General features: G+C 36.0%; 1 protein-coding gene across 4 annotated transcripts in view; it reads left to right on the forward strand.

The window, feature by feature from the left end:
- Positions 1–17,833, forward strand: part of FUT8 (fucosyltransferase 8) — a 284,866-nt gene that overhangs the window by 241,715 nt on the left and 25,318 nt on the right. For all 4 annotated transcript variants that reach the window (XM_005666322.3, XM_005666321.3, XM_021098290.1 and 1 more), the window contains 1 exon segment: positions 17,415–17,661. In XM_005666322.3, the coding sequence (XP_005666379.2) occupies positions 17,415–17,661 (247 nt within the window).

Consider the following 17,833-nt stretch of genomic DNA (forward strand, 5'->3'; position numbering starts at 1 on the left):
GAACCTAGCTCCCTTTTCAGTCAAAGGAAACACCTTATCTTTTCCCATCATTAATAATTTTTAGCAGTTTCTATGGTATCTTTTTAAAAATTTTTAAATCCTCGTTATATTTTTCTCCAGAAAACAACCCCAAAGGAAGGTAGTATGATTTTTAATTAATATAGAACAAGAAAAAGAAGGATTAGAGATTGTGTTAATTGGGCAACAGTGTCAGAGATTAGAATTTTCTGAATCTGATTTCATCTGGATCATATTGTTCTGTTAATGCTAAACTTCTTCCTTCTATTTGGCATAATTACTTTTAAATAAATTTTAAAATATAAAGCAATGCCTGTTACTGAAAAACCCGTAAAGTGTAGAAAACATAAAAAAGAACATAAAAATCGACTTAAATATATTGCGTATGTGCATTCTTTTAGTCATTTTTGGATGCCTGTGTTTTTTAATTAATAGACTTTCTTAAAGCAGTTTTTGCTTTACCAAAAAATTTATTAGAAAGTACAGTTCTCTCTTTTACTTCCCATCCCCCTCCATAACCCAGTTCCACTGTTATTAACATTTGCATTGATGTGATATCTTTGTTACAACTGATGAACCATTGCTGATACAATAATTATTATTAACTAAAGTCTCTAATTTACATTGAGGCTCGGTCTTTGTGTACTCTAGTTCTATGGGTTTTGCCAAATTCATATTGTTGTGTATCCACCATTACATAATCACACAGAATAGTTTCACTACCCTAAAAATCCCATGTTCTACCTATTCACTCCTCTCCCTACTCACCACCTCTGACAATCACTGATTTTTCTGTCTCCGTAATTTTGCTTTTTCTAGAATGTCATATAATTGGAATCATGTTATGAAATCTTTTCTGACCTTTTTTTCCAAGGTTCCTCCATGTCTTTTTATGGCTTGATAGCTCATTTCTTTTTATTACTAATAATAATTGAATTTTATGGAGGCACCATAGTTTGTCTATCCATTCACCTATTGAGGGACATCTTTGTTGCTTCCAGTTTTTGGCAGTTATGAATAAAATATATGATATAAACATTCATGTACAGGTTTTTTGCGAGGGCATAGTTTTCAACTAATTTGGATAAAGAGCTAAGAGAGGGATTGCTAGTTGTATGGTAAGACTGTTTAGCTTTGTAAGTGTCTTCCAAGGTGGCTGTCTTAGTCTGCTTGGGCTGCTATAACAAAATACCACAGACTGGGTAGCTTAAACAACAGACATTATTTTTCACAGTTCTGGAGGCTGGGAAGCCCAAAATCAAAGTGCCAGCAAATTTGATTCTTCCTGAGGGCCCTCTGCTTGGCTTGTAGGAAGCTACCTTCTTCCTGTATCCTCACAGTAATGGACTGAGTAAGCTCTGGTATCTCTTCTTCTTCTTATTCTATTAAGGGCACTAATCCCATCATTGGGGCCCCTCCCTCATTGCTACATCTAAACATAATTACCTCCCAAAGGCCCTACTTCCTAATATCATCACACTAGGGGTTAGAGCTTCAATGTGTCAGTTTTGGGAGGCCACAAACATTGAGTCCCTAACTGTAGCTATACTACTTTACACTCCCACCGGCAATGAATGAGAGTTCCTGTTGCTCCACATCCCCACCCCAGCACTTGTCCTGTCACTGTTTTAGATTTTAGCCATTCTAATAGGCATGTAATGGTATTTTGATTTGATTTGCAGTGCACTAATGACCTATAGTGTTAAATATCATTTCACATGCTAATTTACCATCCAAATATTTTCTTTCATAAGGTGTCCAGTTCTTTTGCCCATTTTATAATAGGATTGTTTGCTTATTATTTAAAGAGCTCTTTTAAAATTTCAGATATAAATCCTTTATCAGGTGTTTTCTCTCATTTGTAGCTTTTCATTTTATTCTTTTAACAATGTCTTTCACAGAGAGAAATTTTCAATTTTAATGAAATCCAGCTTTTCAGTATTTTCTTTTATGGATTGTGCTCTTTTGGTGCTGTATCTAAATACTTATTGCTAAACCAAAGGTCACCTAGGGTTTTTTTTTTTCCTATTTTCATCTTCTAAGTGTTATTGTTTTGCATTTTACATTTAGACCTGTGATCTGGGTTATTTTTTGTGAAAGGGAAGTTCCCGTTGTGGCTCAGTGGACACAAATCTGACTAGTAACCATGAAGGTGCAGGTTTGATTCCTGCCCTCACCCATTCGGTTAAGAATCCAATGTTGCCATGAGCTGTTTTGTAGATCTCAGACATGGCTCGAATCTGGTGTTGCTATGGCTCAGGGCAATGCTGGATCCTTAATCCACTGAGTGAGACCAGGGATTGAACCCATGTCCTCATGGATACTAGTTGGGTTTGTAACCACTGAGCCACAAGGGGAACTCTAAGGTATGTTTCTTAAAGACAATATATAGTTGGGTTTTGCTTTTTAATTCACTCTGACAGTCCCTGTCTTTTAATTAGTTTATTCTACCCACTTACATTTAAAGTGATTATTGGTAAATTTTGATTAATATAAACCAACTTCTGACTTTTCTATTTGTTGACCTTGTTGCTTTTTTATTTTCCTCTATTCATCTATCTTCTCTAGTTTTAATTGATCATTATATTTGACCCCATTTTCTTTCCTGTCTAAGTGGTGCCCTAAAGATTGTAATACACATTTTAATTGCTACCAGTCTACTTTCACATAACAGTGTACCACTTCATGGCTACTTCAAATACCGTATAACAAAGTAGTCCCAGTTCCTCCCTCCCATCCCTTAAAGCACTATCATTTGTTTCACTCATCCATAAGTTACAATCACCAAATAGTTTGTTGTTGTTATTACTTCCAACAAACTACTATCTGTTGGATTAATTAAGAATAAGAAAAAGAAATTCTTTTACTTTCATTTATTCCTTCTCTAACACTCGTGTGTGTGTGTGTGTGTGTGTGTGTGTGTGTGTGTGTGTGAGTGAGTGAGTTGCTGACATAGCATTTCTTCTTCTCTCTGAAGCTAGCAACAAATTCCCTCAATTTTGGCTTATCTAAGAAAGTCTTTATTTCTCCTTGACTTTTAAAGGATAATTTTACTGAAGGTAAATTTATAAGTGGCTGGTTTTTTATACTTTGAAAACTTTAAGTATTTCACACTACCCTCTTCTTGCTTGCATGGTTTCTGACAAGAAGGCCTGTGTAATTTTTATTCTTGTTCTTTTATTGATAAGGTTCCCCCTACTTCTTTGACTTCTCTCAAGATTTGTCTTTGAGTTTCCATAGTTTGAATATAACATTCATAGACACAGATTTTTTGTTTTTAATATTCCTGCTGCTTGGTTTCTCTCTGAGCTCCCTAAACCCGTGGATTGATGTCTGTCGTTAAATTTGGAAATTTCTGAGGGATTATTACTTCAAATATTTCTTGTCTTCCTTTCTCTCTCTCTACTCCTCTGGTATTCCCATTACATGTGTGTTTACCTTTGTAATTGTCTCACAGTTCTTGGATATTCTGTTCCATCTTTTTCATTCCTTTTTTTTAATTGCTATTTCCCCAGTACAATTTTTTTTCTACTGTACAGCATGGTGACCCATTTACACATGCATGTATACATTCTTTTTTATCCCATTATCGTGCTCCATCATAAGTGACTAGACAAAGATGTCAATCTTTTTTCGCTTTCTAGTCAATTTTGTAAATTTATGTTGTCATATCCTCAGGTTCACTGATTCTTTCCTTGGTCATGTTTAGTCTATTAATGAGCCCCCATCAAAGGCATTCTCCATTTCTGTTACAGTGTTTTTTATTTTTAGCATTTTCCGCGGAGTCTTAACTTTTCCATCTCTTTGCTTATATTACTCATCTCTTCTTGCAGATTGTTTTCTTTTTTATTAAAGTTCCTTAGCATATTAGTCATAGTTATTTTAAATTCCTGTTCTGATGATTCTAAAATATCTGTCATATATGAGTCTGGATCTGATGGTTGCTTTGTCTCTTCAGTCTGTATATTTTTTGCATTTTAGCATATCTTGTAATTTTTGTTGAAAGCTAGACATGATGTATTGGGTAAAAACTGAACGGAAGTAGATAGGCCTTTAGTGTGTGATTTTTTTGTCTATCTTAGCCTGTGTTTACTGTTAACTGTAGCTTTGGTATCAGATGTTAAATTTTCCTCTAGTGTCAGTTGGTTTGTGGGGTTTTGTCTCCCATGTCGTTTTTGAGTTTTCTTAGAGACTTCTTAAATAGGCAGTTCTTTTAGCTGTAATCCTTTGTTACTATTCAGCAGCCCTGTTTATGTGGTGCTGTATTATGGGGGGAAGGACATACTCTATAGCCTTTTGATTAGGTCTGTCTTAGGATTTGGTAAAACTTTAGAAGGTTAGGCTCTGATAAAATAGTTTCCATGGAAGGTAGACCTTGTTAAGGAGAACAAGGACCTCTGCTGCAAATAAATTGAACTTATATGTGAAAATTCTCTGAAACTAAAAAAAAGTATAATATGTTTTATTGTAATGATAATAATGGTCAGAAGAAACAATTACAAGGGACATGAAAATGTTAGTTTTAAATGTAAAGTTTATTTTTGTGTTTTCTGTTATGATGTGTAGAATATTCCAAGTGAGAATCTTATAAATTAATTTAATTATCCAAGTTATTACACAATGTGAACCCTACAAAATTCTAAATGAACAACAGTCTTTTTTCTAGCAATAAAATATACCTAAAACATGCCTAGCATAATTTCCAGTTCCATCAGGCTCTGTATATCATGTAAAAATTACCTATAAATTCTGACATTATTTATTAACTAAAATATAGATTCCATAGTATTTGTCACTCTCAAAGATAATTCTTTGGGTCCAGGAATTAGATTCAACTCCCTGGAAAAGTGTACAGTGAATCTTAACAAAATAATAAAAGCAAGAATATTATCTTCTTTACTGTTCTCCTGTTTAGGTAGTATATACTTTAAAAATGGTTGAAGGATCCAAGGAAGAATGCCTATATATTTCTGAAGTGCTGTGCTGTGCAAACAGTAAGAATATGGATGTTATATAGATATAACCTGGCAAGTATTTACATACCACTTTCATGTATTTCTTTTCTAAGAGACAGGTAAAGTTCTTAAATAGTAGTTTTGACTATTTTGCATCTTAAAGTGGTAAAACTGGTGATATTCTAAAATATCAAAATCTACTTATGATGTTAAGATTGCGATACTGGTAAGTTCCCATTGTGGCTCAGTGGTAAGCATGTGCTTCCCTAGAAAAAGGAAAGAAAAAAAAAAAAAGAAGGATTGTGATACTGATACTAAATGATGGCCTCACTTACTAAGTGATTATTTCCTGCAACAGACTGTGGGATCCATGTTAATGACAGTGCTTTATGAATTAAATTCATTCATTCAGTTAAGAACTTACTTTCGTGCTTTTTATGTGCCTGGAATAGTGTTAATTGCTGAGGCAATAGGATGAATGGGTCAAGGTTTATGTCTTTAGTCCAGACCTATGGGGATGTCAGATAACACAAAAGCATAATTATTTTACAACTTGGTAAATGCAGTGATAGAAGTATGTGCATGAATAGTTCTTAAAATTACCCTGTGTTCTGAGATTAACTACCTAAAATTTTAAATTCCTAAAAGCCAAAGTTTTTCTACACTTCAGTTATTAACTTCTCACACTTCATAAAATAGCATCTATTTGGACAATATAACCCTTGCTATCTTGTATATATCATGTAACCACTCCTCCCCTCTTACACACATGCATGCATGGGCACACCCACATACACACACTCATGCATGCAGGTATTCACAGCTGTACAGGCCAAAGTGATTAACCTGACTCTTGGAAACTAATCTGTTAGGCTGGGCTGTGCCAATAAGATACCCATTGACAGGTAATCTGATCTTGGAGTTGAACACTCCAGCTCTGAAGTCTGATCAGTCTGGATTATAACCCCTTCACTGGTCATCTATAAGTGTACTTGCTGTATAGGGTAGTTTTTGGTAATTAAGAGAAATACTATTCTTTATTATTTTAATACAGTTTAGCAGAGTATTTGTCACATGGTCTCAGTATATGTTAGTGTCATTATAAGACAGAGACTATAGTTTATCTGAGGGTGAGACTAAGTTGTAAAATCCTGTAGACTGAAACTGATGGCTACAAAACGGGTCCTAAACAAGAAAGAAGTCAGTTAGCAGAGAGTGTAGGTGACCTGTGCAGACCATGTGGCCACAAAGAGATGGTAGGAATTGCAGGTTTCCCGTTTGCTATAAGGTAGTTGTCCTTCTTACTCTTTGTTTCTTGGCAGTTTCCTTGTATTTTTTCAGTAATCTTCTTTTCATGTGAGCTAATTTGACCAAGTTTCTAGTCCTTGCAACCAGTCATCTTAACTAAAACAGTTCTCAATAAATCCTTTTTTGATACTGATGAGAGGAAATAGTCAGGTACAAGTTTTGTTCTACAAAACTTAACTATGAGTTACCAATGTCAGAACTCCAGCATCCTTTATTTTATGAATTTTGTATTCTATTCTAGCCAAGTAAGCAGTGTCAGCAGACATAAGTAATATTCTGTTCTTCTTCCTTTTATCTGTTTCTTGTTGCAATGGTATGTGTAGCTATTATCTCCATACTGCAAGGAAAAGAAATAATACTCTGTTAGTATACAAAGAAGAAGCATCCTTTAGAGACAAAATGTAACAGAGTCTTATTATCTTGTATATAGTGTTTCCTATGCATTGAAACTAAAAAAGGCATTTGGGGTCATGTCATTAATTCATCCAGTTCAGAAATGATTTAATAGTAGTTCTCAGTGACATTTATAAAAAATATATGTGCCATCCATGATGTCAAGGGGATAATGAGTCCTATAAGAAGTCTATCAATTGTATAAAATGATGCTTCGTTTTATTTATTCTTAAAGAACTTTTCCCAAGCACCAGTGAAAGGTTCCTAATTCTAAGATTTGATGAACACATCTTGAACACATTATTTAAATATTTCATGATTTTTTTCTAGGCTTTGAACATATCCTCTCTCAGCTTTCATCTTTTCAGATAGAAGAGAATCATCTTGCTGTCATTTGGAAGATCTCCATCCACTTAAAAAAAAAAGTTATTTCTCTTTATTCTTGAGATGCAGTAGTTGATGCACAAATGTATTCACATATAAGCACAATTGTGGTTATCCTCCTTCCTGTATATTCAACTTAGCAAACTGTTGAGTTGACTTAAAAATTACTTTATATCACCTCTAAACATTCTTTCTCTTTCATTTTTAATAAAAGAGAAAAGATTATTTTTTAATCTTTTGTCACACAAATGAGGTTAATCAAGGCAATTTTTTTCTGAAAATACAAAATATTTTAGATCATATAATCAGGAGTCTGATCATATCATCAGGAGTAGATACTTCAGCTTATAAGGTCTTCATGAGTAAATTGAAATTTGTTTTTATTTGTCCCTAAGTACACCACTTAAGAAATTAAAGGAGAAGTATTTTTTAAGGACAGAAGTATTTTAGATTGCAAAATAATTTTTGTCTTAATGTTGAAAATAAGTATGTAAATAGATAATAGGGAAAATGGTTTATAAGTTTAATAAATCTCTTTATAATAACTTCACTTCCAGATTCTTTGTTCTGAAGTAGACTATTTCTCCTTCATGGGGTGCTTATTAATATCATTATTAGGCAATAAGACTATCACAGGTTAGCTAATTCATATTCTCTCTTTACAATCAAATTGTGAAGGTATTATTAACTCTTAACCATGAGCTTTAAATTGACTAAAAATCACCTTAATTATTTCATATAAATAATTTAAATTTGGGATCAGCTGTCTTTGGCCATTATTTTTGTTTTTTCAGGGATCCCAGTGTGAGCCCAGAATGACAGTGAATGGAAATGTTTGTTTTAATTCACATCTTCTAATAGCTTTATATGGGTACACATGGTCAGTATTTGAAGTTTATGTCCTTTACTTAATATTAAATTTCTAGATCCACTGCACTCTGTAGAAAGAGATCTGGACCTTACCATGGAGGTTAACTTACTTCTTCCTTGGTCTTGCTACTTAAACTCACCCTTGGAGCCTTGGCCCCCTCCCCGCCCTCTTTTTCACTCCATGAGGAATCACATTGGCTTTCTCTGTAAGTTTAAGGTAGTGGAATAGGAATGGAGTTAAGACTTTAAACTCTGGAATTAAATGTGAGTTCAACTCCTATTTCTGACTGCTAGCTGTGTGACCTTGAACAAATTACTTAACCTTGTCTGTAAAATGGGGATAAGAAAGTACTTACCTCAGAAAGACTTTGTAGACTAACTGGGATAATAATGTATGGAAAGTGTTTAGTGTAGTACCTGGCATATAGTTGGTGTTCAACAGATGTTAGCTCTTAATTCAAGATGCTGATAGAGAGGTGGGGCGGGGGGGGTGGATGCAGGAGCTATTTTGGAAGTGGCTTACAGCATGGATCATTGAGAAGGAGTAAAACATATGGAGAGAACAGACTCTGGACCCTCATCCTTGCCAGCATCTTTATCAGTTGAGATGAAAATAGGATTATGATAAATGGTGGCCTCTGATTTAGAGATCTACCAGATAAGTCTTTGTGGCCTATTAATAGATAACTATCTATAGGTTGGAAAATATGTTGCATATAATGAGAAACAGCAGGAATGTCCTTGGCATGGGAGTGATAGAAGTATTCCTTTGCAAATTCTAGTGTAGGTTCTGAAGAAGGTTGTGGTTGTACTGTCCCTGTTTTAAGCATAAATGAAAAATGCATGGGAGCCATAATGTAAAGTATCTAATCTTTACAGAGTGTTACCTTTTTTAAGCAGTAATAAGGAAAAGACTACTTCTTGCCATCAGACATCTACTCTTTGCCTTGTTTGCTATGGTTACCTTCCTCCTTCCTCCTCTCTCCATGCTCCATTAATTAAGGTTCCATGCCTTTCACCTCATAGTTCTTTTTCTTCATTTATGGATATCCCCTGCTCTTCCTCTAGTTAAGCCAGAATGGGTAAAATATAGCCATTTTTTGAATAGTATCGTTATAGTATTTTTCTCAGCTATGCCACCAAAGGCCATAGATTGGAAAGTATTAGCTCTCTTTCTAGAGATATAATACAACCTAGACCAGGAAAAGGGGAGGATCAGGTGACATACACCAGATTGGAAGCAGCAGTGATAGCAGGAGCCGTGGCATGGCACGTAAAGCCACACCCCACTCCCCATCTTCTTTCTTCCACAGTGGAGGTGGAGGCAGGTGGGAAGGAAGACAAACTGTGGTCTGAGACAGCAGCAAGAGCTAAAGATGGACATGATAGCAGCAGAGTAACTCTTGGAGCCGCTGGTACTTTAGGGATTGGTCTAGCATACGATTTTTTCTTTCTTTTTTTTTTTTTTTGGTCTTTTTTTTAGGGCTACACCTGCGCAAATGGAGGTTCCCAGGCTAGTGGTCGAATTGGAGCTCAGCTGCCAGCCTACACCACAGCCACAGCAACACGGGATCTGAGCCACATCTGTGACCTACCCCACAGCTCACAGAAACGCCAGATCCTTAACCCACTGAGCAAGGCCTGGGATTGAACCTGCGTCCTCATGGATGCTAGTCAGATTGTTTCCACTGAGCCACAGCGGGAACTCCCAGGTCTAGCATACAATTTGAGGGAGGTTTGCTGTTCTAATCCCTCTTTCAGTAGGCCAAGATGTGTGTCTGTTTTGTCAATAATTTTTACAGTGCTTAAGCACAGTGACGTACTTGATGAGGTTGTCTTCTCCCTTTCCACAAAAGTCTTTGTTTTGTCATTATCTCCTTCTTCCAATATGACTCTGTGTTTCCATTTTCTCTCATAGTACAGCCAGAATTTCTGGTTATAACTCTTGTATCTTAGGGTATTAGGATGGACTTTACCCTATCCTCAAAAGTCCCTAATGGGCTCTTCCTGATTTAACACAATTGGATGATAACAGCAGAAAATTTACAAGTAGTTATAAATCCCATATGAAACATCACATTCCTAGCTCTCCAACTGTCTGCTAACCACAAAGACAGCTATAAAATTCCCCCAAAACCAAATGGAACCCAGTGTGCCAACTGTCAGCCTCATGCTGTGAGATCCTGATGGCACACCTGCTCACTCCATCACCTCTTCCAGGAATTCCTAAGGAGTGAAAGGCATTTTTACCTTGAGGGCTTTTCTCCAGGCTGTTTCTTTTAAGGAGGTGTGACATGATGAAAGAATAACAGGAATATAAGAATGGAATTCTGATGTTGTTTTTTTTTTTTTTAATGGGAAAGAGAGATTGGGATTTGCCTCTTTAGCAAATTCGATGAAATTAAGCCTTGTCTTTGTTTCTAATGCTTTCCTTTTTTCCATTCTCTTCTTACTAATGAGAAAAGTTTTTCTAGGATTCTTTAAGACCCTTTGTGTTATAAGGAGGTTCTAATTTAGGAAAAACTATTAAATAATTAAAAAGCAAACAAACAAAAAGCTTTCTAAACCTCTAACCAAGGAGTTATAGGGCCGGTGCAATCTGAATCATCAATGAACTCTTAGCAGCATCCCCTTAATAATGAGCTGTCTGTGGACTGTCTAGAACCTCTTAGGAAAATAGCATACATGTATATAAAAGTTAAATTACCAAATTTGCTTCAGAAACATGAAGAATGACTTCAGGAAACATTCCATTTAGTGACATGAAGCAAACGAATCTCTTTGCTCTTTTTTCTTTTGACACTGTCCTGCCTGTCTTAACCTGAACTGCATAATTCACTAAGATATTACATATTTTCCATTAACTGTCCTTTGAGTCCACAATCCAGAGTTAAGTCTGTCAGAATATCATTTGAGTTCAGTGAACCATGAGTCTAGTTGCTTTTGCAAGGCATAAAAGCAGCACGCACCTCATAAGAATACTGCACAGTCGTTCCCATAGTGTGATATGCTAATTCTTAAGAATGTTGCTAACACTGCAGTGTGTTTCATATGATTGAATTTAGAACTTTTCACTCAATTGGTTGAAGGCTTAAAACTGCAATAATAACAGTCTTTTGAGTTGTTGCTTAAGTAGCACAGTGATGGAATTCATATGGCAGGCGACAGTTGCTTATTCAAGTTCAGGAAGAGCTCTCTATCAGCCGTAGTGGCTGAAAAACAAAAGGAAAGTAGCCCAGATGTTCACTTTTTAATAGTATATCTTTCTTTCATATTTTCAATGAGAACAGAGCTCAGTCATTAAATGAGGGTATAAATATTAATGCCATCGTGTTAAAATCCCAAAATCACACATTTATGTGATTTTCTTTTTTTTTTTAATGTTTATTTATAAGTCAAGTAAAATCAAGAAAGCTCCCTATGCCTCTAGATGTCTCAGCACTGAGAGTTCATTTTTGATCTTTTTTTTTTTTTTTTTTTTTTTTTTTTTTGTCTTTTTGTTGTTGTTGTTGTTGTTGCTATTTCTTGGGCCGCTCCCGCGGCATATGGAGGTTCCCAGGCTAGGGGTCTAGTCAGGGCTGTAGCCACTGGCCTACACCAGAGCCACAGCAACGCGGGATCTTAATCTTCTCTTACTCTTGCCTTCTCCACCAAGTCTCAAAGAGTTAAATAAGAATTTTACCAGTCATCTTAGGCCACACAGTGGCAAAGAAGATATAAGCCCCAGAATTCCAGATAGTCTTTTGTGGATAGAATTTAAGCATACAAATTCCTTGCTGAACTATGAACAGAAAGACTAGTTTAGACAAATTATTTGATACGATGCTTTTAGTATAGCACAGAAGTTTGATCAAATCAAGTGAGTGATGATAGAATATCAGAACTTTCAGATAGCTCAGAGTTGCTGCTCATTGTTCTATTGCCCGTGGTAAATAGTCTGAATAAGATTTACTTTGGGAGTATATCTTTGACTCACCGAAATGAGATGCTTTAATATATTTTTCAGAGAATGTGATATTTTGGCAAATAATATCTTCCTGGACCAAACTGTAGCCAGTTTCTTGAGAACTGTTTACCATAATTGATCCCAGGATAAAGAAATAACATTTTTGAGAATTACCGTGTCAGGCATTATACTCATCTATCTTCACGAAATAACTCATCCTCAGAATAACTTGATGAGTAATATACTATTATTAATCTCAATTTACAGACGAGAAATGTGCTGTTATCAGTACCACCTTCCAGATGAAGAAACAGGGGTGAAGTTAAATATAACTTATTCAAGGTCACACAACTGTCAAGTGACAGAGGATTTGAACATCAATTTTTGTGACTCCAATGCCCATACTCTTAATCACTGTGTATTGCAGACAGGGCACTACATAAATCGGCATTTGCCTTCCTAAATTTTGCTTGCTGTCTCTCCCTGCTTCAGTCTCAAATAGAGCCATGAGTCTCAGCAGTTGGCAGTCTTTCCAGTGCTGTTGGATGTGATGGCACCTAGTGGCTATAACTATTCAAGGCAACCCTTAGGAAGAGAACTAAAACCGTATTCCAGGAGTTCCCCTCGAGGCTCAGCAAAAACAAATCTGACTAGTATCCATGAGGACACAGGTGTGATCCCTGGCCTTGCTCAGTGGGTTAAGGATCTGGCATTGCCGTTAGCTGTGGTATAGGTCGCAGATGAGGCTTGGATCTGGCATTGCTGTGGCTGTGGCATAGGCCAGCGGCTACAGCTCCAATTCAGTCCCTAGCCTGGGAACCTCCATATGCCACGGGTGTGGCCTTAAAAAACAACAACGAAAAAAACCTCATTCCACAGCTCTGTACCTGTTTGAAGGAAGTCTGGACCTATTTGGGTATTGAAGGAAATCTCTTTAAGAGACTTGAGTGCAAAAAAGAGACAGCTTTTCTAGTTCAGAATCACCAAAAACTTATTAATAAGCCCCAACTCACCCCAAGTGAATTTAAGTTCTAGGTAATGATACCTTATTGGAGATTTTTCTCACCTCACAGCCCTATTTCAAACCTCTTTGCCTTGACCATTCTGAGCTCTATGAATTCTGTTTTTAGGAGAATTCCCCCTCTTGAGTTCCGCTTCTCTCACAATTCATAGTGATAGCATTTGCTGCATAGCAGTTAAAGAAAGAAGACAGTAAATGCAGAAGAAATCTTATGGACTGGGACCCAAATTTTTTCCACTTTTGAAGCATTTTTTGTTATAGCAGAACCCATTCATTCATGGTAGATATTAAGTTTCTCAAGCCCTTTCTATTGAGGCTATTGAAGACTAATGATTCTAACTGCCTAACTACAGAGCTAGTGTCTCTGACTGTGTTACATGGATTGTTGACAGAGAATGCCTTTAAGTGGGCTATTATGAATTGACTGGCAGGGCTCCTCTAGAGGTACTTGCCTGTAGCCGTGGAAATCTTCCCTTTCAAAGAGCTACCTGTGCTCCTGCCTGAGGGCTGTAAGTGTACTAACAAGCCTTTTGAGTCTTAATCTGCCCTTAGCAAAGAGAGTGACCTGATAAAACTGAATTATCAACCAGAGAGGTAATCTTAAATATAAGTCTCTGAGGTAATTAACAATGACTGTATCTATTCAAGTTGAACTAGGCAGTCAATTGAACTAGGCAATCAATTGTGTAACACCCAGGCTAGTTTGCATTGGTTCATTACAAATGAATAATTCTGACTTATGTATGATTTGTACATCTTATACATTCTCTTGTTAAAAGGTTGATGCAGTGTTGTTGTTTTTTTTTTTTTTTTTTTTTTCTTTTTCCTCACACACTCTCTCTCTTTCTCTCTCTCTCTCTTTTTTTTTTTTTTTTAAGTCTTTTTAGGGCCTTACCTGTGGCATATGGAAGTTCCTGGGCTAGGAGTCAAATGGGGGCTGCAGTTGCTGGCCTACACCACAGCCACAGCAATGCAAGATCCTGGCCATGCCTTTGACCTACACCATAGTCCACAGCAACACCAGTTCCTTAACCCACTGAGCAAGGCCACAGATCAAACCTCCGTCCTCATGGATACAGCTTGGGTTCATTACTGCTGAGCCACAACGGGAACACCTTTTGGGTTTTTTTGTTGTTGTTTGTTTTTTATTTAACAACACTGAAATCTTAATAGAATGGCAAAGCACTCTTGATTGATCAAAGGACTTGTACTTAAATGCTTTTTTAAAAATGTATGTTCAGAAAGCAGAATGTAATACAAGCAATGGAGTAAACCCTAGAGTCTGATCTGGCCCTTTTATTAGCTGTATTAACTTTGAGAAGTCCTCTTAACCTCTCTTAATCAACAAGAGCCTACCGTATAGAACAAGTAACTGTATTCAATATTGTGTAATAAACTATAAGGGAAAAGAATCTGAAAAATATAGATATACGTGTATGTATAACAGAATCACTTTGTTTTACACCTGAAATTAATGTAACTTTGTAAATCAACTATGCTCAACAGCAAAAAAAGAAAGCACAATCAAGAGAAAGCATAAAATAACATGGTGAGAATGAGGTGGGTATATCATAGGAAATGTAAATTGGTTATGAAAACAAAATGTATCAAGAGTTTAAAATTAAACATCGAATTAGATTATACCAGAGAAAATGCAAACAAAATGCAAGTTACAGTGTCCACTGCCATATTATGATAATTAAGTGGAATTCAAAGTAAAAAGCAGTAAGTGGGACATAGCATTACTGAAATGTACACTTTGCAATGAATGTAGAATACTTATGAACTCTTAGATTTTTTTAACAAAGGCCCCTCAGAATTTGTTGTAACAAAGAGACAGTAAACAATAACATGAGGAAAAAAACAAACATTAAGTAGTACATGGATATGGTAAAAATTATAAAGGTGGTACACAAATGACTCAAGTTTATAAAACACTGAATAAGATTATCTCTAGGATCTGTTCCAGATTTAAGTTCTTTTGAATGTATATTCCAATAGAATAAAAAAATGTTATGTGGTAATCAAGTAAAAGAAAAGACCTTCTATAGCTTATACTATGTTATATGTTATTTCACTTTGAAATATATCATTGAGGAAGCTAAACTTTTATTCTATGATAATTTTTTCATTTATAAATATGAATATCCCTTTCTTAATATTTTACTAGGCAATTGAGTCTTTGATATATTTTGGGTAGCATGTTTGTTGGTCATGGTGTTTTGTTTTATTTTGTTTATTTTTCTTTCACCAAAAGCAATCTAGTTCTAGGTGATGTTTTTGAACTAGAAATCTTGAACAGCGGGAACCATTTCATCAGTCCATACTCTTCCAAGTACAGTGTTTGGCATAATAGTATCAGTAAATATTTGAACAAGTGAATGAATGAATAAATGAATATAAGCTGAGCTCTGTGTCTTGAAGGTGTAGGGATCATTTTCATTTCTTTCTGAAATGAAATAGTAAGTAAGGTTGACTATAAGGCAGTTGAGGCCTCGGGACTATCAGGAGGTAATACTTTCACATGAGTGACGTCTGGAGCTAGTTACATGGGACATTTAGAATAATCTTTTTAGGAAGAAATCACAAAAAAGAAGTAGCCCTACTCATTTTGCTTTTGTTTATGGTCTTATATGAGAAGCCAGGGTCCACTTTCTTTCTCTCTTCGTTTTTTACAAAAAAAATAAAATAAAAAGGTGTGCTACCTTACTACCTGACTTTTTTTCTTATCATCTCCACATCAGGAAAAGCACTCCAGTTTTCCTGCCGTAGGGAGGCTGTTAGAGTTTAATTTAAAACACAGCTCACTCTTTCTCCATACACTCTTAATTATAAGTTTCTCATCTGATAAAAGTTCTCAGCTCTTTCTTAACTGGTATACTAGATGAACTGCAATACTGGTGGTGAATTTTTTATTACTATTATTCATGCAACAAATCTCATGTTTCAAGGGCTTTGTTCTAAGAATCCTGAAATGACTTTTATGTATCAGAGAGAGAGAGAGAGTATATAAACCAGACATTTTTAATTCTTAGTTACACCACCTGACTTTCTAATAACCATGCAGTCATCTGAGTGATTACATACCCAGATCATGTAATTTATTTAAAATTTTTTTTCATATATGTAGAAAAACAGAATTTGAGGACTGTGTTTCATTCTGCTGAATACATTTTAAACATATTCTGGGTCCGTTCTCTACAAGTACATTCTTTCTTTAATGGTCCAGTGATTAACTATGATTCTAATTTATTGCGCACAATGATGACACCTTAACTGGAGTTATTTTGTATATTCAGATTAACATTGTCTGTTATTGAAGTTTTAAATCAGTATATTTTATATTTGTGAAATCTTTCTGCCTAGTCTCTTTGTGTTTTCTAGTTATTACTATGTGGTCTTTAGTATATAAACTCCAGGGATGCTGGTTATCACATTTTCGGTTTGTTCTCGTTGCCTTATAGAGGTGATAGAACAGCAGTTACATTAATGGTATATAGAAATTGGTTCTGAAGTATGTGGTCTTTAGTATATAACTCAGGATGCTGTTATCACATTTTCGTTTTTCTCGTTGCTTATAGAGGATAGAACAGCAGTTACATTAATGGTATATAGAAATTGGTTCTACAAAAACTATCTCTGTTCTAACTTTAAATTAATATCCAGGTAAACAATCTGTACAGATTCTGTTATTATCATCATTGAGAATATAATAGGTCTAATTTTGGCCAAGAAAAAAAAAAGACTTTAGAACTACCTAATTTTTTTTTTCTTCAAAAGATAAAGATACTCAGAGTTCCCATTGTGGTGCAGTGGAGACAAATCTGACTGGGAACCATGAGTTTGAGGGTTCAATCCCTGGCCTTGCTCAGTTGGTTGAGGATCCAGCATTGCCGTGAGCTGTGGTGTAGGTCGCAGACATGGCAAGGATCTGGCATTGCTTTGGCTGTGGTGTAGGCCAGCAGCTGTAGCTCTGATTAGACCCCTAGCCTGGGAACCTCCATACACCACAGGTGTGGCTCTAAAAAGACAAAAAAAAAAAAAAAAAAGAAAGAAAAAAAAAGATACTTACTTTAGATATCTCTAGAGTCATTGTGCTCTGTCATGAAAATATGTAAGAGTTATTCGCTATAATGACAAGATGAAGGTTTTGAGAATACTTTGTCTAATTCCAAAAAGCAGAACTTTGCTTAGGGGGCCATGTTCACGGGCAGTATGGTTATTTGATACTTTGAGTGCTGGATACTGTTCTCATCTGGGATATGAGGTATTGATATGGCAGCATATTATGATAAAAAAGGAAAGGTCCTGGACTTGAGAAGCAGACCAACCTGAATATGAAATTCAGCTCTGTCATTTTTACTCTAGTACCTAGGGCAAGTTACTGAACTTCCTCTGTAAAATGAAGTTATTTTAGAGTTTCTGTGAAGATAAAAACATCTAGAGTGAACTCTTGTCAAATGGTAGTTATGTAAGGAATACAACGTGGTGATGATGGTATGTTTTGATATTCCCTCAGGTGAAGTAAAGGACAAAAATGTTCAGGTGGTTGAGCTCCCCATTGTAGACAGTGTTCATCCTCGTCCTCCATATTTACCCCTGGCTGTCCCAGAAGACCTTGCAGATCGACTTGTACGAGTCCATGGTGATCCTGCAGTGTGGTGGGTATCCCAGTTTGTCAAGTACTTGATTCGCCCACAACCCTGGCTGGAAAAGGAAATAGAAGAGGCCACCAAGAAGCTAGGCTTCAAACATCCAGTTATTGGGTAAGACTCTGATTTGTTCCTCATAAAGTGATAAGTCGTATCAGGGGTATACCTTTACAGGAAACCTCGCAGGATCTAGTGTACTTTTCATAGCCCCACCCAAAAACAGAGGTTCCAGAGTTCACTTTAGGCCATAGGGAGAATACTCTTCCTTTGTTCCCATAGAACAGCT

This window comes from Sus scrofa, chromosome 7, assembly GCF_000003025.6.
Source record: "Sus scrofa isolate TJ Tabasco breed Duroc chromosome 7, Sscrofa11.1, whole genome shotgun sequence".
NCBI lineage: Eukaryota > Metazoa > Chordata > Mammalia > Artiodactyla > Suidae > Sus > Sus scrofa.